At 39.2% G+C, this 25,133-nt stretch overlaps 1 protein-coding gene across 1 annotated transcript in view; it reads right to left on the bottom strand.

Moving 5' to 3' along the window:
• Positions 1–25,133, bottom strand: part of GLB1 (galactosidase beta 1) — a 42,500-nt gene that overhangs the window by 9,630 nt on the left and 7,737 nt on the right. Inside the window, exons 2-13 of the mRNA XM_032689500.1 lie at positions 23,034–23,203; positions 15,665–15,815; positions 15,296–15,356; positions 14,364–14,458; positions 12,908–13,088; positions 11,659–11,717; positions 10,645–10,766; positions 10,503–10,543; positions 9,939–10,051; positions 6,919–6,993; positions 1,609–1,698; positions 222–335 (exon numbers count right to left, since the gene is read on the bottom strand). Of these exons, the coding sequence (XP_032545391.1) occupies positions 222–335; positions 1,609–1,698; positions 6,919–6,993; positions 9,939–10,051; positions 10,503–10,543; positions 10,645–10,766; positions 11,659–11,717; positions 12,908–13,088; positions 14,364–14,458; positions 15,296–15,356; positions 15,665–15,815; positions 23,034–23,203 (1,272 nt within the window). The remainder of the gene's footprint in view (positions 1–221; positions 336–1,608; positions 1,699–6,918; positions 6,994–9,938; positions 10,052–10,502; positions 10,544–10,644; positions 10,767–11,658; positions 11,718–12,907; positions 13,089–14,363; positions 14,459–15,295; positions 15,357–15,664; positions 15,816–23,033; positions 23,204–25,133) is intronic.

A 25,133-nucleotide genomic window follows, 5' to 3' on the forward strand; every position in this document is an offset into this window, starting at 1 on the left:
TCAAAAATGGCAAGGTAATAGTCATGTTTTCTCAAATACAAACTTGAACATTTGGTATGAATTAACTATATATACTTCCTTATTTCCTTTGTGTGATTAAATAAGATCAGGGTTGTCTTGGTAATCTAGAGAAAGGAGGAAAAAAAACCCGTAGACTGCATCCATGACTTCCATGAAGGCCACTCATGGCAGAAATGAACACCAGCAAACAATGCTTTTACCCCATCGACAGAGACATAGGCACGATCATGGACTCCGTTTAAAGGTGAAGACAGTTCCGTTGGCTCCGTACAGTTTTTTGGAAGTGTAGTTCTGTACAGTACAAACCCAAAATACTAGGAAAAGAAAAGAAAGAAAAAAAACCCAAGCAGATTCATGAACCAAGTAATTCTGTTCAGGTCAGAAATAGAAATATCCTATATTTCTGCCTACGTGGTTGGACTGAAATGTTAACTTTCATTCACTTCAGATAGCGTCTATCACAGACACCATTTCAGATTAAAATTCACTTTGACCTTTAGGCAATGGGTGTAAGTCCCACAGAGTTTCCACTTTTAAATTTCATCAGAAGATTTACGTAACTTTACAAGACAGGGCTCTATCTAAGAGGTATTTCCTCAATAAAAACAAAGCAGTTAATGACCAACAGTACTATTTCTTCATTAAAATCAATGAAAAGATAGCTGGAAAATCCCTTCATAACTGACTTCATTGTCACCCACTGCCCATAAATTGACATATTCATCAAGTCAATATTATCTAATATTATCTAATTATCTATTATCTTTATCTATCTAATTATCTATTATCTTTAAATACCGCATGGTTTACACCAGGAACATTTAGGAATATTTTTCACTAAGTTCCTCGTCAGGAACAGAAAAAAATGTCAGAGCCATTACTGAGACCTGGACAGGTTGGAGAGTTGGGTGGAGAGGAAACTAACGAAGTTCAAAAAAGGTAAGTGCACGGTCGTGCACCTGGGGAAGAATAACCCCATGCAGCTGTACATGTTGTGGGCTGACCTGCTTGGAAGCAGCTCTGCAGAGAAGGACCTGGGGCCCTGGTGGACAACAAGCTGTCCTTGAGCCAGCAGTGTGCCCTTGTGGCCAAAAAGGCCAAAGGTATCCTGGGGTGTATTAGGAAGACCACTGCCAGCAGGTTGAGGGAGGTGATCCCGCACCTCTACTCAGCCCTGGTGAGGCTGCGCCTGGAACGTCGTGTCCAGTTCTGGGCTCCCCAGTTGAAGAAGAACACGGAACTACTGGAGAGGGTCCAGCAGAGGGCTATGAAGATGATTTAAAAAAAACCCCAACAGTCTCTTAAAAATCTGAAAGTCAATACTTCAGAGAGGAGAGAAATAAAGGTGGAAGCCTGGACAGCACAGATACCTACATTCACAGGAAGAAGAAAACCTCAGGTGCAAAACAGGAGCACTGTAGAATATGGAAAGACCTCCAATGCAAAAATCCTGAATACCTGTATAATACTATTACTTCTGTGCTGGGATAAGGTGTAAGACATGACATAAGAAGAGTAATACCAAGGAGGGTTGTTCAAATAAACTTTACAAAATTACTGCAGAGTGCCTACTGAAGGAATCCTTACCTGCTTTAGCTGAACAAAGGTCAATGGATAAGTGCTTTTCACTGGTCCAGAAGGTGACAGCCCATCAAGAACCTCCACCACAGTGCCCACCTGCAGCATAGAAAAAGCAGATATGTGAAGGTCAGTAAGTTTCATCCAAATATAACAGCTTGCATACCACCAAGCCAGCTCGCTGCATCTGTCTAGAAAGTTAATAAATCTTTACATCATCCTTGCAGACACATTAATAATACAATACAGTACAGACCACTGATGAACTCTGAAAGAAACATGCTACATGTGGAGCAATGTTTTAAAAGAGTAGATGTTCTAAATTTGCTATGCATTCATAAAAATAAAAATGACCCTTTATTATTTAACAAGAACTAACCCAGGACTTTCTCACCAAATTTCTATAAACAAACACAACTGCTCTGGACAATTATTAGAAAACAACTACATTATCTAAATTTTGCTCAATTATACTTAGACTCAAGGTAGGGAAAGTGCCACTGATATCTACTGAGTTACTCTGAAATCATTCTGAGCTAAGTAGGGATACAATTTAGTTCCATCAAGAGCTATCCAAGATGAATTTACCCTATTTAGTCTTAAATTATTTTAGAAATTTCAAGGCTGTCATTCAGTTGTCACATGTAAGTAGCTGGGCTGATTTTAGTAAAACTGGGAGCAAGGTTTAGAGTAATCAGATACATAAATACCTTGTTGAATGAGGACTTAGATGTGTACAATTAAATTGCCTTTTGTTGCCATCCCTAATTTCCTTTCACAATTACAAACTTTTCTATCAATCTACAATTCTGTCTCGAAGTCCATGATCAATTTTAGGTTAGTCAAAATGTCCACAATATGCCTACTGTCTTACAAGCTCAAACAATCAAATTTTTCCTGCAAGATGTCAATCTGTTTCACCAGAATTATTGTCACTGTTCAGTGGTGTTCAGTTCACATTCCAAATACTTCTCAAACACAGATTTACATTCAAATGCTTGAGAAAAAAAGAACAGCAAAAAAAATTAGGTTTCTACCGTCTTGTAAAACTGTACTGCAAGAGCATTCACAGCAATTCAAACTTCTGAGGCTACTTCAATAACAGAACTGTTGAAATTTTTTTGTGCATACACAAAAACAGTGCTGAAATTAAAATGTACACACAGTATTTTGCAGTGATGTAACAGAAGCCAGCATGCATCATCTATGTACACATAATTAATTCTGCAGTATAGTAGTGGTTTTGGCTGGGATACAGTTAAATTTCTTCACAGTAGTTAGTATGGGACTGTGTTTTGGATTCTTGCTGGAGACAGCACTGATAACACGAGGATATTTTTGTTAGTGCTGAGTCCAGCTTACACAGAGTCAAGAGCTTTTCTGCTTCTCTCTCCACCCCACCAGAGAGCAGGCTGGAGGTGTACAAGAGGCAGGGAGGTGACACAGCTGGGACAACTGACCCCCAGTGACTAAAGGGATATCCCGTACCATATGGTGTCATGCTTGGCAATAGAAGCTGGGAGAAAAAGGAGAAAGGGGGAGATGTTTGGAGTGACAGTGTTTTTATCTTGGCAAGTAACCAATACACATGAACTATTCAAAAGGTATGTGATGTGGCACTCAGGAGCACAGTTTAGTGGTGAACAGGGTGGTGCTGGGTTAACGCTTGGACGTGAGGATCTCTGAGGTCTTTTCCAACCTTAATGATTCTATGATGGAGTCCAGTTTTCCTGGGGATGGCAGAACACTTCCCTGTGGATAGGTAGTAGTAAATGAACTTCTTATCTCATCTTACTTATGTGTGCAGTTTTCACTTCACTTATGCCTGCAATTTTTGCTTTATCTACTAAACTATCTTTATCTCAACCCACATGTTTTCACACCTCTACCTTTCCGATTCTCTCCCCCACCTCGCTGGAGGAGAGCGAGTGAGCAGCTGTGTGGTGCTCAGCTGCCTACCAGGATTAAACCACAACAAGCATGTAGACACAGATCTAAACCAACTTTTAAAATGAGCTTAACTCTAGCTAGGAACAAGAAAGCAGAGGGGTGCCATAAGTATACAAAAGGTAATGGTCATCACTATCTGCAGGTTGGATCACTCTCACTAGCCCACAGCTAAGCATGTTCACTCAGGCAACAAGCCTGATGGTCACACAACGGCTTGCAAAATTTTCGTGAAGGTAGTTTGCTCTTACATTTTCAGTTTAAACATTGTACCTAAAATAAGTGTCACCTTGCACAGAATAAAATTCCCCAAATATTCCATACTGTGTATGTGCTCCATTCCTTATCTTGCGCTCCTTCAAGGGAGCCAGTAATGTTATAGCAATATGCAGGACTTGGCAGGCCACAGTAGAGACTGAACTACCAGGTCTTCTACAACAGCTGTAAAGCAAGAGATGCACAGACACTGGCAGAGTTAATTTACAGAACTAAACAACAAACCTATGAGCATTAATAGTCTTAGCCCAGGTGGACAGCAAAATCAGGAATGAATGTAAGCAGCATTAAGACACACACAGTCACTTGAACAAGCTACTAACTGGCAATGAGTGCTGCTCTGTGCCTTGCTGAACTGAGTATCAGCAGCTTGTTCATGTGGCTGTTTGACTTTGGTTTTAAGTTCCTGCTACCAAGGGGGCTTCTATTCTATTAATATGGTTCAAGTACATATGATTCACTCAGGGACTGGGCAGGTAGAAGCTCGTTTCTTTGAAACATCAATGTATTACTTTTGTTCAGCTTTTCAGTCTTCAGTTGTGTGTACAAAAAAAACCCTCAAGATCTGGTCTTGCTGTAAGTTCCTGTTGACTGCTACTTAGTGGACAATCATGACAGAAACCTAACAGTAAATTTAAAAATTGTCAGGAGTTTTTAAAAACAACCTGAAAAGCAACAAACAACTACTAATAAAAATTAGCAATACTTTGGAGCAAAGTCTTCAAAACTGAAGTGTAAGACCAAGCATGAAAGAAAAAAGAAACAAAATAGCTCCAGCTGCTGTTCTGCCTTTGCTTGCCCTCATTCATCATCTTCAGTGCTTCTCTTTTGCATCTATGCAACAAGACTTTTTCCTTATCACCTGCTTTCCTGTCTTCTGGTCTTATATAACATCAGTGTCTCCAGCATATTTTAATAAATTATATTTTTCCCACCCAGAAGGATTCTTCAAAATAATTTAATAGCTCAAATGAGCTCAAATGAACAACTGCCCGATGAGGGGAGTTGGTACGTAAAGACTGAATTGTCAAAGAATATCTTGTGGGAAAAAGAATCAATAGAGAACAGCCCACTCTGGTTACATGTACCTCTGTTATGTATAACATATGACACCTGAAAATACTCTGGAGTCTCCTTTCTCTTTTCCTTTTTGAGAAAGTGACAAGGGAGTTGGTTCACTGCAGTAGATTCACTGCTCTGGATAGCAGACGGACTGCTGGACCTCAGCTGCACAGTGAAGCTTCACACATTACCTGTTTTAGACCTGTCACTGCAAATGATATAGCTGGGAAGTTTACTATTACCAAAGCCAGGTCCTATTATTTAAAATATTCCCTCTCTGATATTCACCCAAATACATTCATGCTTCTCCATACAACAAGGTGCATTGGACCTAGCCCCAGCAGGGGCTAGAGTGGAGTTGGGAGGAAGGCTTTGGCTGGGATGGTACAAACCCTCTGTGATTTGAGACTCATCCCATGCTGTGGGGTAGCCAAGCAGAGCAAACGGCTGCTGAAGTTAAGCAGTGGGTCAGAGAGCAAAAAGCTGCTTTTTTCACAGAAAACAGTTCTGGAGGCTTTCAGTGCAGATGGCAGTGTATGTACAGGCATGACAGGAACCTCATGTCGCAGTTCACACATGCGATCTGGATTCCTAGAACTGCTGTGTGGAGAGTAAAACACTTCCTCTCAATAAAGCAGGAAGCATAGAAGGTGAAGGAACAGGGTTCCCCATGTGATGGTCAGGTCAAAGCTGTGATATTTGACCAAGTTTGGTATCTGACTCCTTTGTAAGATGGGTGTCTGGATCAGGGACCCAGCCGCATTCATTTAAGGCATGAAAGAGAAAGTTCATCATTCCAGTGAAACTGGACAGCCTTATCTGAGAGCCATGATCCACGAGAAGATCAGAGTCAAAATCTGATAGCTGGGCTCCTAAGTGCTGGCAACCCTAAACAGCAGCCACAGTGGTGGATGTACTGATAAGAGCATATAATTAGTCACAACTGCCAGTCATTGCTGAACATAATATAGATCTGTTTCAACATCACTGGTGAACCACTTTTTGCATTTAAGTATTTCTGCCCATCACTTGAGCAGAATGACTTGAAAATGCCTGCAAAGTCTTATCACTACCAAGTTTTGCAACGCTTCAGTTGCAGTACATAACAGATCAGATATATTCCTAACTGCAAAAATGGCTGCCAAATTAAATTACAAAGTATAAAATCCCAGCACTAGGAGTTACCATATCCAGCACACCAACTGCAGTAATCCTCCACCTCAAAATTCATCTGTGTCCAGCAGAAGGAATATAGCCAAGTTCATACCTGCTCTCTCTTCTTCCCTTTAAACCACCCTCTTCACTCACTGCAGGAATCTACTTCTCAACCATATCTCACAAAAAATTGTCCTTGGTCCTAAAACAATGGTGCTATGGACAAACTCCAGATACCTGCAAGCTGACCAGCTACACCACTGTCGTTGTACAGGATACAGCAAGGTTGGGTTCAGCATGCTACGTTCTGTGTGCTTCTCCCTCAGCAAGAAACCAATTTAATTTCTCTCGTCAGCTACAGATTTGCACAAATCTTGTAAGAAACTTCATAAGACTCCAAAATTTATCAAAAATATTCCATATTTCAATTTAAACGTATAGAAGTACTTAAAAGATACATATATCCTACCTGCTGCCTCTACTTCAGAGGCATCACCAGCTATAGAAACAATCTTTGTTCATAGCTCTTATGGTAACATTCCCCCAGCTACATTAATCGTACATGAGTTATCTTCGATAACTGTGATTCTATTGTGTTAATACTATATTAATTTCAGTTAAGTAAATCCTCAGGTACATACTGAATATTGTAAAAATCACCTTTTTATGTCCAGATAAGATGCATTTTCTCATTTTCAAACATGGGCATAATTCCTAACTTCCAAGTTCTGTTCCCTCCTTCCTGAAAGTTTGCTTTCAAGGTTTTCCTCTTTATTTTGTAGTATATTTAAAGTTTGCCATAACACCCTTATAAACAGTTTTTTGTAAAAAGCAAACACAGAGCATTACAAAAGATATATATTACAGATGTTAATTTACCTTCTGCAAGCGAACCTTCCCGTATGCAAATTTGGGTGTTGTTGGAGGGATAAGACCTTCTGGTAACTGCTTATACTGGAAAGAGAAGGAAAAAAAACACACTCAAAACTTCAATACAAACACACTTTAACTGAATTCTCACTTTATACTTTACAACTTACAAACTTTGTAAACTTTTGTAAACAGAACTTTGGCTAAAAGTAAATGATCTCATTAAAGGTTACAGATGCATCTAGTCTTAAGATGGAGGAGGCTTTTTTAAAGAAAAAAATCTGATTTGATCACATATGGTAAAAATTTTTTAATAACTATTCAACTCACGGTAACAGTAAAAGGCATAACAAATAAACTGAGCTGCCAAAGAATCACAGTGCCCTTGGAGCCCTCCTGTGGCTTCAGCCTGAGTTACTTCTACAACTCTTCTGCAGTCATCTCCCCAGTCCATAGGGGCTTGAGTGAACATTTCAAAAAGTCTGTAAAATAGTATTTCCACCTGACTCTTCCTTAGCAGCACTTCCATATGGGAATTTTTAGCCTCTTGTGCCTTTCCTGCTAATCCATTACTTCCTAGGCTGGGGTCTTTGAGAAGCACAGCTTTGAGACCACAGTTCCACAAACCTCTGAGGTCCCATCTTTACCTTCCTCTAGTCCTGGTCTAGACAACTGTCCAATTAATCACAAGGAAACATGACAAGGAAACACTGACCATGGATCTACTTCTGTTTACTTCTTGCCTTATATTTCTAGGAATAACCACCTGACATCAGCAGAGAGAAGGGATGAAGGGCATCCACTACTTTGAGGAAAGGCAGACCAGACCAGGCTTTCTGCCCCATAACCTAGCCTTCTCTTTTGTGAGCCCACAACCTTCTTTTCTCCTTGCAATCATCCTCTTCTCCCTTTCCTGCCATTACCTGTCTTATATAATGCCCACTCTTCCCACCTGTTCTTTCATTTACTAAACACTGTCCTGTCTGCACATTAGAGAGAAAAACCTTCTGCAGACAAGATACCCATGTAAGCAAGCAGTCTAAGCCTACGTTTTAATACATATCACAAATGACTGCCCTTGTGAAGGCTGCACATCTGCACATTCCAAGTGCTTAGTTTGGTAGATTTTGTTTTAAAAATTAATTTGATGAGAGGCTGAAAGAGACTTTTTTCTAAAGAGATTTTACTTTGATTTCAGCTTGGAAGTTTTAGGACAAGGCATGATTTTATAGGTTTACACATGGTATAACCAGCATAAAACTCAGGCTCAAAAGCTTGCCTTGGCACCAAGACAAGGAGTCTTTTCAACTGGCCTTTTTTTTTTTTTAACAGATCACAGCAGTGTAATTCTCAATGCTGTCTTGTCAAGTGTCAATTATGGATGGACGAAAGCCTAATTTATATTTCCAGTAACAAGTTCATTCCTTCTTCTCTGTATTTGGAAATAATCAAGATATCCAGACTTAAAGAAAACAAAAACTGTATTCACCCAAGAGTCAAAAGCAGGAAATTTCAGTTCAAATAGTAAAACTTAGAGAATGCTGTAAGCAATTGAAAGAAGCTGTAAACTGAAACTCTTCTTCATTACATTTTTAACCAAAGGAAACTGTAAAGGAAGATTATAATGTTAGCCTTGTAGCACAGCTAACATGTTGAACTCTGTCATTAGTTACAGGCAACTTTAATTTTTTTCATCAGATTCACCTGAAACTGCAACTAAGTAGATAGACTGTAACAGGTTTAGAACCCACAGCAGAGACAGAAAAACTTCATGAGAACCTATGGATATGGAAAGTAAGAAACTAACAAACCAAACCAAAAAATGACCCAATACACCTGAGGTTATACTGAACATTTCAGATCTTATCAGGCTCTCTCACTGCACTAGCATACTACTTACATCTCAGACAGGGACCTTGTCTTGAAGAAAACAACTGCAAATCAGGAAGTTTGGAGATGTCTCTGGTGAAAAGGGCTGTATCAAGACAGGAGGTTCCCCTTGGAAAGGCCATCAAAATTATCCCATCAATTTAACCCATCAAGCACGGGGAAAATTGAGAAACTGAAGGAAATGATCCACAGCAGGCCCTCCACATTTACAGAGATACAGGCATGCTCAACCCTAGAGAAAGGGTAGTACTATTTTGGGAGATCTACTCCCAGTGTAAAAATGTCTTCTAGTGAATAGGAATGTTGCTGGCATGCAACAGGATGAGTACAAGCCTCAGTCTTGGAATTCATGTGGAATCTGTTTTTAAGTCTCATCTAAACAGCCTCCAATGCAAAGCTATTCAAAATCTGGACACAGGTTCCACGTTTCAGTTCAGTCTCCAGTTTGTAGAGACACTGCATTTTTACAGCAATGCAAAGCTGGTCCCACCCACTAGCTACAGTTTGTGAAATCACAAAACCAAGCTGGATAAACATGCTTCTTCTCACAGAGGCCCAAAACCACAGCATGAAGCTTGGGATACAGGCAGCCAAAATACTAAGCTGTAGCACACATCAGGCTGATACTGAGTCCTGAGCCTAAACTGACTGAATGGCTGATTGATGCTGCAAGGAAAAAGCTCTGTGCACTCCTCCCCAATCTCTACTCCCAGCCAAATCCTTCCTCGCTCCCTCTGCTTCCTTTGTGGCAGCACTGGCTCTCAGCCGACTGAGGGAGCAGATTCAGCTTACTGACCTTCAGCTGAAAGAAAGCAAATGCATTAAGAAAGGACAGTTCAATGATTTTGGTGTCAGAGCTACATCTGTATCCTCTCCTCTAAAAGGAAGGAGGGATCCATCAGGACAGAAGGGACAGCCAGAGAGGTTGATCTCTGGGATCTCTGGGATCTCTGAGAGGGCAAGATCTTTGCCCTTTTCTAACAACAAGCAGTTAGGTTGGACTCATTGTCTTGTTCTACTTCATTTCCACCACTTGCAGAAAACAGTAAATTCAGAAGTGACTTATACCAACGCAAGAACAAGAGAGTTTGCAGTACTGTTTCAAAGAACCATTCTAAAAATGTCCTGGGGACACTCACCATACCAATGACTTCTCTCAAGGCAAAATATTTTTCTGTCAGATCTCCTGCTTCGCTCAGTGGAGCATCGTAGTCATAACTAGTGGGCTGTGACATATAGGGCATATTAGCACCTAAGGCAAGAGGAAAAAAGAAGAAGCCATAGAAGCAGTGGAAGAGCTGGTTTTTTTCCAAAGGCATCAACTTTGAGAATTCTTTCCCATCACAGTCAGACTCAGCTACATTTTCAGATTCAATGCAGGCCTTGATATGTGGGATTTGACACAGAGAAACTGTTCCTGACGGAGGACAATGTCCTTGTGAGCTCGCACTACTCTGTTACACAGTCTTCAGAAATACTCTGAAGAGAAACACTGTTTCACAGCACTGAGGCAGAAGTAGCCTTGGCAAAGACAAATACTATGTGGGTTTAGTACAATATGCGGACAATAGACAGAAAATAGCTAGTGCAGTAATCTTTTCTCACGTGAAAGTAGGCACAGCTTATTCTTTCACAGAATACATTACTACCTAATTCATAAACGGTTCTCCTACATCATTAGTATCTTTTAAATAATTTCTTACCGTTCCAATAGGCAAAATTAGTGCCACCTATAAACATGTACCTAAAAAGGAAAAAAAAAAAAAGCCATCCACTTAAATCAGGTTTTGCTGAACTGGGAAAAAAAATCCCCCCAAAATTAACCTCTACCGAACACACACTTACAGGTTAACGTTAGCACCACGTGCCAGGATTTCATTAAGTGTTTTAGCTATAGTTTGTGCGGGCACAACAGAATGACGGTGCCCCCAGTGATCCAACCATCCAGTATAAAACTCAGAATTAACCTGAAAGGAGGAAGGGCAAAAGAGGAAGGGAAAACATGAAGAGGGAACAAGAACAGAATGCAATGTGATTTAAGGTTACTAAGTGTGAGAGGGAAGGAAAAAAAGCCACCTTGACTCATCTGAGCCATTTTTAAACTACTACAAATACAGCAAAATATATACTACATCAGTCCTTTTCAGCAGACTGGTCAAACTTTCAGACTACTGAGTCAAAGAAATTAAAGGATCGTTTCAATAATTTTATAGGGACACTTTGAAAACAAATGCTTAAGTACCAATGAACATGGATTTCCTGGGAACTGGTCAACATGAATGTTTCAGACACTTGGCATTCAAATAAACGATGAATCCAAAGTATTCTGTGCAGAATAGCATACATAGACCAGATGTAATGAAAAATCAATATTACAAACAATTTCAAAGCACAGAGATAATCTTGTACCCTCAGTGGGCCTTTTCCCTTTGTCAAAAGTGATCTTTCATCCCATTATGGCTTGCCTAAAACCTCTAGGCTAGCTGAAAACAGGAAACAACTTCTAACCTGCCGTTTTAATTTTGCTTTTAGCTTCCACCTACACACATATCTCACTAACTCATCTAATCATACTTAGCGTTTCCGCTGCTTTGTAAACATTTGCCTTAGCAAGGAAAACTACTGAAACAAAATTAATACATTTTGAGACCAAAATAGTATTCGCTGAACAGCAGTTAATGTGGGTTTGACAAACACCCACAGAAGCTCCTCTATTCACTTTTTCTGACTGACTTGGAAATTACGTCTTTGCCAACATGTCTCTAAAACTGTTCAATGCACTGCTGTCAACTCTTATTAACTCTTATTAACAACTTCAAGATTAGAAAGTATACAAGAAATTTAAGTGAAAAGACATACCAAAGGGCCCTTAGGTTCACTGCTCCTTTGAGCTAAGAATGCTGCTGTGACATTGCCACCTATAAACAGAAAGAAATAAAATTGAGTTGCTACATCTGTGCCTTTCTGGGTCCTTCATTTTACTGAGATAGGTCTTATCTACCTTTCAACCTAGCAAAAATCATGAGAAGTTACTCCAGCAAATGCACAAATCAATACTTTTGATTCCAGTGTTTCATTTGCAGAACTTATTTAAAGTATATATATACATGTGTGCATGCATATGTATAGGCCTTTGCTTTTGAGATACATCTTTTGAAAACCCAGCTTTTCTCAGCAATGACATTCTGGCACGAAAAAGTCTGAGATGTGTCAGAATTGCTACTTGGTCATTGGAAAGTCTAAGTCTGGGGTTACATTACCAAGACTATGGGGAAGAACAGAAGCCATGCAGTCTCTAAAGAGGCTTTTCACTTCTGATCACTCCTAGTGGCTCAAGCCATAGTGAATGGAAACAACCACTTCCATGAGTAGCTCGCCATCTCATAAATGAAACACATGAAGGAGTTCACAATTTCATTCTATTTGTAAGAAAACAGATCCTGCTAAGCACACGTTTGGCTGTAGAGAGAATAACGAACAGAACAGGCCACACATTAAAAAAAAAAAAGAAAATATCTACCTTGGAGTTTGTTTCTTGTTCCTTAAGCCTCTTTTTGCCTTAAGCCTAATTTTGCCAAGTCCATGCAGTATATAAACATTTAAATCCTTAACTTTCCTATTAAAGGGGTACTTTCTGATCTCACTACTGCTGCTAAGCCATTCTTCAGACTGATATCATACCAAATTGTGGCAGTGTGCACATTTTTAATTATGATCTTCAGCAGTACTTTTTTTCTAATAATCATTGGCTTAAAAAGAAATGTACTTTGACAGCTGGATTCTAGGACAGACGAGGACATTAAAAAACTCAAAGACCAAAAAGAAATATTAAAAAAATACATGGAATCAACAACAACTATTACTGCTTATTTTTAGGAGATACTTACTATGAGCAGTGCAAATTGTTAATTCATGATTTCAAGATGCAAGACTCTTTAACTGGGTGCTCATGGGTGATTCTTGTACGTTTAACAGTACATCAAATACACATAAATGCCTATTACCCCATTTAAACAAAGCGGTCAGGTTTGTCAAGCAGTCAAGTCAGTTTGTCCTGCCACAACCACACACAAAACAGAATTTTTGGTATCAAACAGCAGTCTCCAACCTGGGGCAAAGTCCACTGTTGCATAGAGACCCTGAAGAGCTCCACATTTCAAGTGAAACTGGCTTGCACCATCAGTTGTGAAAAGCACCACCTCGTCACCAAGATGCAGGCGAAAGAGCTTCAGAAGGAAACGCAGATAGTTATAGTCGCAAGCGAAGTAGCTTCCATACTCATTCTCTACCTGTAAAGTAAAAGCAAGTCAGTAAAGCCTTAGCCAGCTTCAGTCTGCATCCAATACCAAAACCAGAAAGCCCAAACCCAAGCCTCTTCTTCCTTTGACAGCAATGTTGAAAATGTCATTTTAACTCCGATCTGAGGAGTAAGAGAAGACAAGACTTCTAGGCACTGATTCCCCTCACTTGTATCTTAAAGTGGAGCAATCACTGAGCAGAGCTAAGCCATTTTCCTACAAAATCAATCCCCACCAGAAGTATCTACCCTTGCTACTTAGCTACAGTGATCACAACACAACCTCTATTAAAATTTGAGATCTACAACCACCTTCCCAAGTAGAACAATAAAGCCATAGAACAGGTTGTGATATGAACAAAACTGCAACAAAACTGCACATCTATAAAGGGTTCATGAACTGCAAAGCCCTGCAATAGACTCAGAATGACTTGGGGCAGAAGGACAACACTGCTACTGCTGAAAGGTACACATCTTGCCCCTTTCACAAGGACATGGACTTTCAAGCTCCAGATCTCCAACACCACGAGGACCTGAAGGTTATTTCTGAAAATCCTGTTATAAGCATCTTATTTCTGCAGAAGAAATAAGAATAATTTTTCCCAGTGCTTCTGCTCAACAGACAAAACATATTGTTCAACTAAATGATCTTGGGCATATTACAAGCAGGGGTTCTTATCCCATCCTGTGTCAACCACAGAGTTTGAAAAAAATTGAAATAACGCTTTCATTACGGTCAAATTCTAAGAATATAGAACAATCACCCCTGCACATCTAGAAGGAGTTCAAGAGAGAAGCTACTCACCACAAACGTACAAGATTGTATCTGGAAACATTTACAACTTCAGTTAGGTGCTAAGAACTAAAAAGCCTAAATTTTCAGGTAGTTTTTGTCATGAGGTTTAGGCTTACTCCATACTGCTTTTTCTTCCATCTGCAGGTTTTCCCTGTCAAATTGTTTCAGGCATTTGTAATGTATTTTGGCTTTACATGAGAATTGGCATGAATATCAGATCTAAAAAGCTACACAGGTTCCCTCTATTGCTTTCTATGGTTGTGGGAAACAACAACAGAGCAGATGAGCGCTCTCTGAATTCTGGAAACAGTGCATTCAGTTCTTTAGGATAAGGTATTTCATCAGAAACTTTCAGCTACCTGAAACTGCTAAGGAACATCTGTGACACCACCACCCAAGACCTATGGAGTGTCTGAAAGAGTGGTATAAGCATTCATGCTGCTAGGAGTCATCTGATTTCCAGAAAGTTACCTGCACCATGATGATTGGACCTCCGTTTTGATAGAGGTAAGGCCTCATCTTTGGCAAAAGGACACTCATCCATTTCTCTACTGCTGCCAGGTAATCTGTGATACACAAAGCATAAACATTTCACCTAAATTTCTGGGGGGTTATTTTGGTTTTATTTATTTTTCTTTACATATGGATAGTTTTTACCATAGTTCTAATAATACAAAGTATGAACGGCATTTAATGAACAGACTGCTCCTATACTTGAATAGATGTGTTCTTATACTTGTTCATAAATGTCAGCATCCAGTACCGTTTACTAAAAAATAGAACACTTAAATACTGATGAACTTGGAAAATCACCAAAGGGACTTCATCATGTCTCACACAAGTTGTCCTAACGTGTTTCAACAGGAAAAGAATTCAAACATTGCTAGGTGTACTATATTTAAAATAAATAATTTAACCCACAATGAGCAAAACTGAAGTTGGATATGACATCTATATATTTGTTGCCCAATACGCGCTCCAATAAACACATTAATCTCTTGTCTCATTTCATCCCTCTGTAACTGGTCCATGACCAGGCAGCACCTGAGAATGCTGTAACTAGTTCTGGAATTATGTGGACAGTGACCAGCCAGAAAGAATCTCCACAATGAGTGGCCAGTTGGCCATGACAAAAACAAGGATCTCAAAGCTGAAGCTACTGTCTTTTCCTCAATGGTGACAATGATTTCCCTCTTGGCACCCACTTGTCGATACCTCGGATACTTTCTACCCTACTTTGTTCATTCTATATACTTCTTGAATGCACACGTCTGAGTAAAAGTACTGAAAAATTTTACTCACAAAAAAACTTAAGCTGAAATATGAATTATCTACTAATGGTCTCAAACAGCAAGTCGCCTTGCTGCCAAAGTTATTTTTGATAACCTTTTTCATGTCTCTACCTGGATCAGAAGACCTGAGAACAATAGATTTCTTCTCCAACAGCCATGCAGGAAGACCTCCCTGTGAAAAGAAAGGGAAACACTTCAGTAAACATTTTCAGGAAATCTAAGAAGAATTTAGTCTTTTATCAAAATGTACAGTGAGACACGAAGACGGATTTTCTACAAGAAAGTAGTAATTCCTAACAAAAAACCAAATACTGAGGAAGTTTGTATTGTAAGAAGTCACTTAGGATGCATAGATTTAATTATAATAAAGCAAGACTCTCGTCCAAGGGATACATCAAGTATGTTTGTATACTTTAAGACAGAAATACTTGCATTTGATTTACCCTAGAAATGAGCTAACTGTCACAAAAGGCTGTATACCATGTCCCATTCTGCACAGATGTAAGGTCCAGCTCTCAGGATAACAAGCAATCCAATTTCATTAGCAAGCTGCAGGAAATACTCCAGATCTTTGTCACCAAAAAAATCATATACGCCCATCTGGGTTTCATGGTAGTTCCATGGGACATACCTATTAAGAGAGAAAGTCACCTTCCATTAGAAACTGAGGCTAACCAGAATTCAGAGTAACAACTATTTGCACTACACACCCCAGAGATCTGTAATGCTGAACTGGTCCTTAAGGTCAGTAAAAGACAAGACAACCTTCCTTGTGTGAGTTACTTCATATGGCAGAAGGCATTGAAATTAATACCGAAATTAGGTTTAGTACTTTGCAGTATGTCTCCAGGAGTCCATATCAATGCAAGAACAGGTTTTGGTAGTGCTGTTTTGAAACTATGATGTCTGTTGCAAAATTTAAGTAGTTAATAGTTTTGAAGTTAGCAAGTCAGGTGCCAGCTATATTGTGGTGGGAGGTTGATGAGGAGATGAATACTGTAAACCACTCACAAAGGAGGAGGTCAGGAACCAAAACAGCGAATGACCCTTCGTGAACGAAACACCCAGATTGCACAGGAAACACCAACTAGGCTGACAGGTCCATGCTGCTGCCACTACAAAGAACCTAAAAAACATCTAAGTCTCAAACAGTACTGCATCTTAGTCCTGAAAGATTTCATTGACCAGGAGCAAAGCAAGTTCTGGAAAACAACAGTGGGAAGAACGGTCAAGCTGGAGTATGTTGAGGTGCCTAAGAGCCTGGACAAAGTAAAACTTCATTTCAACTAAGTAATAAAGCTGCCAAACAAGCAGATCACCATTTGAAAGAACACCTCTCTCCTACTTCCAGGACTTAAGAAACCGCAACCTCAGCACTGAACATCTCACACAAATAAAAAACAAAACACTTGGTTGCAAGACAACAAAGAAACATGTAATCTACCAACTACCATGCATGGTGTTGTAGCTTAAGGTCCCTGCTGGACAACCTCTTGACAGCTATGAGTGTTTTGGCTTGGCATGGTACTAAGTAGCTATCACAGCACAGACAGACATTAAAATCAGGGATGAGTACAGCCTGAGCAAGGATTCAAGGGAATGGGAAAACTCCTTCTCCATGTATTTACTGTTTTGCACATGGGTTTGTTTTGCACATTCTCCTTTTAGGAGAATTGTTGCCACTGTTCTAGAAAGAATAAATCTGAGAAAAATTTCTAAAATCAAAACTGTGTTCAGTCAAGCAAAGATCCTCTCACTGTCTTACTGTCTGTATTTGTTTATATGTTCCACAGTTAATTTTGTAAAAACTACCCAAGAGGGAAAGAAAGTGCATAAAACAGTGCTTTCAATAGGAAAAATAGGAACCCTCAAATAAGTACACTACTGAAATGGCCATACACACACAAACAACCACATGAAAATCAAATACAAAAAATTATAATCTTTCAACCTCAGTTAATATCATACCCTTTCAAATGCCAAAATTTGAAAGAGTACAGTATTAAGCTTCTGTTTGAGATGACAAAGCTTAAAAGTCATATGCCAGGATGGAGTCAAAGCAGTGCACTCAGGTATCATAATGCAGATTTTCCCCTCTATGTGGTATATTTTATTTCTTTGTCAACATGCTCTAATTGTTTCTGAAGCACACAAATAACTCACTTGTAAAACAAACCAAATGCGCGTTTAATGAATTCGTGAATCACGTGAAAATACATGTGATGTTAATGTAGTTTTGTGCACTTTGTCTAATTTTCAAGCAGAGGAGCAAGTTGATTGCTGACATTTAACGTCAAAGTGGATAAAGCAGGAAACTATTTAAGACAAACCAATGCCCAATCTACCCAAAAACGACAATACCAGAGTATCGTACTGTACTTACTTTCCGTGTTGCACACACCATCATCCAGGCTACCACTGCAGTATAATTATAGCTTGCTATAAGCTATAATAGCTCTGTTGTTTTCAAAACTATTGTTTAGGAATGCAGAATTCTTTAAAGTTAGATATATATGTGACTAAGGATTTGTCAAGGACAAATAAACCTAAATCTATTTGTTCTTTGGAAAATTTGCCTAAAGGATTAAAGGAAAAAAATTCACGTCTCTTGACTTAACAAAGCTTTTGGTACTTTGCTGTACCACATCCCTTTAAAAAAGAAGAGCATAACTGGGATAAGAACATAGAATAAAAATTAACAACAAAACAACAACCCACAATATGCTGGGAGTGCAATGGGTTATTTGGAGGAGTATCCCAAGTCTCTTTGGTAGGTCTAACTATATCCAAAGCTTTTATTGACATCTGCATGATTGCAAATGGGGAGCACTTGCAAATTGATGAGTGAACATGATGAGGATTCTAAGTGCTCTTAACTAATGAGCAACATAGTCTGAAATCAACAAGGGATTAAGAGTTATCTCTTTTCAATTCTCTCTTGCATAGAAAAAGTAAAAAAACACAAAATGAGAAAGAAGACATATGGAAGTGGTATTAATAGGAAAAGGGTCTGCAAGTTCCACTGAGAAGTACCATCTGACTATGAATCACCAACATGACACTGCAGTAAGAGGCAAAGTTTTGTCTGTTCCTGTACATCAGGGAGGTAGATGTAGGAATTCTTTCACTGAAAAATGCTTCTATAAGAGCGCCGCACCTTTTTGAGCTAAATAAAGATGACTAGGTATTAACTTCATAACGGTTTCTCACTGCCTAAAATACGACTACAGAGAGACAGCAAACACTTATAATATTTTCTTTTTAGTCTACCAAACCAGCTATTTATCACTGGCAAGTAAATTAGAGGTTAATATGAGAAAAGCATTCTAGCTGCAATTTAACTACACTTTGTCATCTGGAGAGTTTTATGAACTTGTTCTAGAAACAAGTCTCAAGGTTTAAATACGCTTAATAGTATCTGAGGTGAGGACTGAAGGGTTTCTCCAGCTCTTCCAAGATGAAAGAAGACAGAAAAATTCTTCCAGAAACAGTTTTCATTTATGTCCCATGCTTCACCACAAGGCTGGAAAAAAAAGCAGATTCTAGTGGAGAAGGAGGGAAGAAAATTCAGAAAAAAGTTTAGGTGAAGTGTTCTTTTACAGAATGAATCATGATATAAACGTATTGTAAACACTGGTCTAAAAATTGTTATTAAGACACTTTAATCCCCCAATATTTTCTACAGCTAGCAATGGCCTCAAATCATCTTACTTTGAAATTGTTATCATTAATGAGTATAACTCTTATATACCATTGTACAAATTTATAGTCAGTGGTTAATGCTGTATTGCTTTACTTACAGAATAATGAATTTATATAGGAAAGTCACATCCCTTTTTCAAACCTGAAAGGTGGCATTTCTTCTGTATTTGAGTAATAGCATTTACTTTCCATTTACACACAATTTCTAAGCTTTATCCTATAGTCTTCTCCTTTTCAGAAGTCACAGTTTTCCTCTCCTATTACAGAGCTCTCAACAGGCAAACCCCCATACTTTAACTACCTTAATGTACAAAATAATTCTCTCTGTAATATCAGGGTGGTCTTTTTTAATAGTGTAAAATTAAGTAACTTGTACTACTTTCAGAAATGAGCAGCATATTATACATATACATATTATAGCTAGTTAAATTACACATATATGAGTATTTAAAAACAGTAAATTGTGTTTAAGTAATTTTAAGAGACAAACAGCAGCTCTTTCTTAGAAGGAGTTTCTACAGGTTTACAGTTTTCCACTCAAAGCCAACAAAGAAAACGCTCAACATACTTTAACCTTCTATGAGCCCATAAAGGTAACTGTGGATTCTTCCAGGAAGCTTCAACTGATCTGTAAATCCTGTATATATTTACCTCCATCTAGTGGTTAATTGCTTACCTCCTCCATGCAGAAAAAAACCAAAAAACCCAACCAAACAAACCCCTAACTTTCAGTCCTTTCCAGATGTCTTTGACAGCACACGTGTAGAGTTGACAGACACTGTTCAGGAACTGAAAACACGGAGTTACCCTCGTGTGACCAGACACTTTCGTGTGCTGCCTGCTGAGGTGGGGAGCAGAGCTCCTCAGTGTCCTTCTCCATCATTTTCTGGGATGTCACACCAACCACAACATTAAATTTCAACCTTCTATTTAGAAGGTGTAGGCCTTGATATTTTAAGCTTTAATGTAAGATCAAGCTTTCTGTCACCCGTTTTCACATGTTCTGTTATTGCTTAAGATGCTACCAGGTACAGGCAGTTATATATTATGTACTGCCTTCACCTATTCCAGAGTCCAGGATGAGCTGCTGACTCAGTCAGGAGCTGAAAGATGTGTGATATATAAATAATTGTGATTCGTGAAACAAATGGGTGATTACATCAAAATAAAACAAACGGATTGTAAAACTTAATTACACCCCCATAAAGAAATAAAACAGACCCTTACAAGGTCAAGAGGCCTAAAACCTCCTTACTATCCTAAGAATAAAATATACTAGAACTAAATCTTTAGGCGCCTGTTCGTCCAAGAATACATGAATTATGACTGGTTGTAGAGATAACCCTTTTAGCTTTAGCTGTAAGAAAACCCACATATTAAATACTTAGCAAAAAACCTGTAGAATGTGTATGTATGTGATATAATTAATATGCATGAAGTAGCTAAGATAAATACTAAATGTACCCTGTAGTAGGGGTGTGCAGATTTGGGAAACTGGTCCCATTTCTGTCACCCAGCCAGCTGCTTGCTTTTACCATATAATAAACTATTATTTGAAACGTATAGAAACTCGAGACTTTGTTTATCACAGATGCATCAAGGCATAGTGAGTCTTTTGGAAAAGAAGCTGCAGAGAATAGGAAGGAGAACAGGTCTGGCTGGCTTCGACCACAAGGTATTTACAAGAACAATCCTATAACAAAAGGATTCTGTGTCCCTTGAAGTGGTAAGCCTTACTGGGAACATCTTGATAAGAACAAGGAAGGCTCCCATATTTTAAATTACAGCAAGACTGTTTCCTATCTCATGGGAAAAACCCAAGCTGCAAAATCACAATCTTCAGAGGTGGCCTCAAGACTGGGAGTCCAGCTACCACATTCTATCAGAAAGTCTAGTAGTGCTGCTGCCCATTCCAGAATGACTTCACAATACCTTGCTAAAAGCATTACTTATCCAGGAAAGAGTATGTAGAAGAAGAGAAAACAAAAACACAACTAAATAATCATGTACATTGATTTTCATTTTTTAACAAAACCACAAAATCACAGCAGATTTGTTTGGGATAATGAACATTTATTGCTTTATCTCAAATAATAAAGAGCAGTAAGGCTTGATTATTGGCAAACTTCTAAGAAAAACAAAAGGGGTTTTTGGTGGGTGAGGTGGTTTTTTAGCATCAAGAGAGAAAGAGAGAGAGATTGGTATCAAATGGAAAAATGCATGGATTTCATTCCTGTAGAAAACGCAAGGCACTGGGGTCGTTTCTGCTTCTAAGGTACACATTTAGGACTTTTATCTTTCACCACAGCAGAAAAAAAATCCAAAGGTAAAAGCAATAATGGGGGAGAAAGTTCAAGAATCTCAATCTGCTCTTACAAAAAGAAATGGAGGTTGTAATAAAACTGTTATCTGTCATTTGTCATCCAGCAACACCTAAGCCCACAGGTCCCATAACCACTTGCCAGCTGCACAGCACCTTCTGTGCCAAAGCAGACACAACTCAGCCCTCCCAAGACCAACAGTTGGCACCAGCAGAACATGACAATCTCCGCTCCTTCCTGCACAGTAGAAGGATGCTAATGCAAAACAGTAAAGCAGAGATTTCAACAAGGAAAAAAAAAGGAAAAGAAATAAGAAAAAACCCATGGGTTTAGTAGGAGATTATAAAGGAGGAGGGGGAAAGCAACAGGGAAGAAAACAAATCAGCCCTGCAGCAATTTTGCCATTAAACAACAGCGATAGGGTGAACGGGAAAGAAAATATTTCTATCTCAAAAGGCCTGTGACACAGCAGAAACATGAACAGGCAATTTCAAACAAAAAAAAAGGAAGGGACTGTTTTTAAAAGCTGAAAATGGGTGTTGGGAGGAGGAGGAAAATTAATCCGAGACATAAGGGAAGTATGAGACACTATGGATTGCAGGAGTCACAGAGCCACTATCTGGACCCAGGTTGACCTTCAAGCCAAACAATAAAAGGTATTAATTTTCAGGTCCATTTTAGATTACTGTTATTGCAGCAAAAAATAATTACATGGGCAATTCCAGAAACTCTGTCCTGAGCAAGTGTGTTACTTAATCCCATTCTCTTACATAATGTGAGTAAAGACAGAGCTTGCTTGCTTTAATGGAAAACAACAAAAAACACCCCAAAACCCACTCACCAGTCACTGCATCATCTCAAGACAGAGAAGATCACACACAAAAATAATAGAGAAACCTAAATTTGGAAAAACACAACTTCTTTTCTTTCCCTGCTGTATTTTCTTCACATACTAACCCTGACTAATCACATCCCCAATTGTACAAGGCAACTTGCAGGTCTAACAAAAATACCAATTTCAAGGGTAGGGAAGGAGAGGTGGTGCAACACTCCCACGGAGTAAAGTGCCCTGGCCTACAGGCTCTGCACTGCCAGAACCAACACTGTCTGGCAGTCCATAGCACAAAAGCAGGCAGCTTCAAAGAGAAGCTCTAAGCCTTGCAATGATTTAAGAAAGAAAAACAAACCTGTTTGGGAATTACAACCCTTGCTTGAAAAGACTGTCCCTTACACTTTTCCACCGCTCCCCTTGTCAAGAAAGCTTTGGCAAAAATAAGACTAAGCTTCCTATTTTTTTTTTAATTGGTGCCTCACCTGTTGCAATAAGTAGGAAAGACAAGAAAGAGGGACTAAGGGTTTGGTATTCACACAAAAATGAAAGCTTTTAAACTTTTTTTGTTTTTAAACAAGAACACCTAGTTCCCAACCATTTTTCTAAATTTAAATGCTCCTGGTGAAAGAGCTTTAAATAGGCTATTGTGTCCTCTCACCCAATCTGCCTTTTGACCACAGAATACAACGTCCTTGGCAAAGGTAGAGCACACACAACTGTTTCATAGCTGCCAAAGTTCACAGTCCAACAATTTATTTCAGGTCACATTTGCACCCTGGGTTGTGAAATAGGTGTTGCCTGTTAGTTATAACCTGCCCAATTGCCCCAGTTTACACTCACAGGGGTCATCCTGTACCACCCTTCACTTCTCCAGAGCTTTCTCACCTATTACTTAAAAAATAATAAACCAACTAAAAATGGCAGCATTCCACTTAACTACTTCTCATACAGCTCCCAGGACTACAAATCTCTTGGAAAGTCATCAGCTACTCACGTTTGAATGGCATCAAGCCCTGCCATCTTCATCTTCAACAAGCGGTCTTTCCAGTAATACCGGGGCACCCGTGAGTAGTGAATGCTGCCAGAGATGTACCGGAAAGGCTCCCCATCTTTGACAAAGCAGTTGGAATCATAATCGATCCCAAAACTCCTCTGGGGTACATTCTGTATACAAAACAAACAAACACGCGATGTAATTTTTTTCTGCCTTGAAAGACACAGAGAACAGTCTATACAACACCTGTGGGTTGCCCATAACAGAAGATACAATGGTCTTAAAATAACAGATGGTGAATGACTAGCTACCTATAGCCCACTTCAGCCTTAGCACAACACAAAAGCAAACAGGAACCAGTGCAGTGTGTCACAGGACAAAAGAACAAGAGTACAAACTAGCAGATATAGTTCAAAATAAAAACACACCCTCCTGAAAAACGGAGGATGAAATTACTCAGCAAACATGCCTATCCCCAGACTGTCATTAAATGGAGCAACTGAGTGAGATAACTCTCTACAAACATTTCAAGAGTACAAATTTCAATGAGGAAGACTACAGTGTGTTGCGGCTGCAACAGAGGCAATTTTTTGCAGAAAACCTAAAAAAAGTTGTGGAAAATGTCCTAAATGCACATAGCAATTCAAAACATTCTGCCAATAGTGAACAAGTGAAAGTGTGGTCAACATATAACAACAGAAATGGGAAGATACAAGAATAAGCTGGCAGGGACACCAGAAATGCAAGGGACTGCCAAGTGTGGCACAGTAGAAGCTTTTCATGCTCTCATTCCATAAACATGGACCCATTCTTAAGATTACTTAACAGAGAGTTCCGTGAAAGTTGAAATAAATCTTGACTCAAAAAAGGTATGGGTATGCCAGGCTTCTACAAAATCAGGACCTTACAGAGCTCAGAAATACAAACCAACTGCTGCGGAACAATTGTAACTCAAAGGTTGACATCCTCCATAGGAAATTATGATTCTGTAGTAACTCCAGACTGTTAGGCCTCAAGTAAACTATCACTGCAAAGGATGCTAAGATATGTACCAGCTGCTTACTTTCTGTTCAATTCAAATATATGTGGCTTTCTGCAGATCTTTCAGTTAAAACCTGCATCTTGATTCCTGGGCATGCTGCACTAGGATGAAACTGTACTGTGTGTACCCCTGAACAAAACCATTCTCCCCTACAAACACCAAGCATATGTTTCACATTCTTCAAATGTTTTTTACTGTAGGGCCCTGTGACAAATCACAGCATTAATGCAGAGCTGAGTGTTCCAAATGATCATGACTAAATGGAACTCAGAACCCAGGTGCAGCAATGCAGTTCTGCAATGCTATAAGAGGAAAAAATAAAGGCATCATTAGGGATAAAAGCACATTATACATTAAAAGGCCACTATCCCTGGAAATAAGGAGAGTCAAAATTGCTGTGGTTTCCCTCCGCAAGAGAATTTTAGTCCTCTCATTTAGACTTTAGACCACATCAAGAGGCCTATGGAAAAGACACTTGTTCCATTTGTGGCAGATAACTGTTGAGATGATGAATGTTGAAACAACTGTTTACACGCCCCCAGGGACAGACACCTCTGGCAGAGAACCAAGGCTGCCTTAAAGCAATAAAACAATTAAAAGAAGGTATTAATTATGAAAGTGTCATCATTGAACCAGTTACCATTCAGAAGTCATGCTTCTAAAGCTGCAAGTCACCTTCCCAACACATATGCTTCCTGACACAGTGTTATTACAGGGGTGAAGAGAGGGAGGAAGATTCCAGAGTACTTCCGATTTACCTCATTCATCACCCATTGCAAACAGACTTCCACTCATGATCAATTACTCAACAGTATTTTATTGTCAATTCATGACCCAGGGCTTGCAATGAAAACAAGAGAGCTCTCGTCATGAATTTATGTCTAGCTCTGTCAATATTGCTCATACTGACATATATTCACAACTATGTACTCATGGTTGTGAATATGCAGGGAATTCATTCCCACTCTATGTCCCTAGATGGGGTAGGGGGTCCGCTCATCTGGTGAGCAGATTCAACAGACACATCCTAACAGCACTGTTTGGGATGCCAGCTCATT

The sequence above is a fragment of the Chiroxiphia lanceolata genome, chromosome 1 (assembly GCF_009829145.1).
Source record: "Chiroxiphia lanceolata isolate bChiLan1 chromosome 1, bChiLan1.pri, whole genome shotgun sequence".
In the NCBI taxonomy this organism is placed as follows: Eukaryota; Metazoa; Chordata; class Aves; order Passeriformes; family Pipridae; genus Chiroxiphia; species Chiroxiphia lanceolata.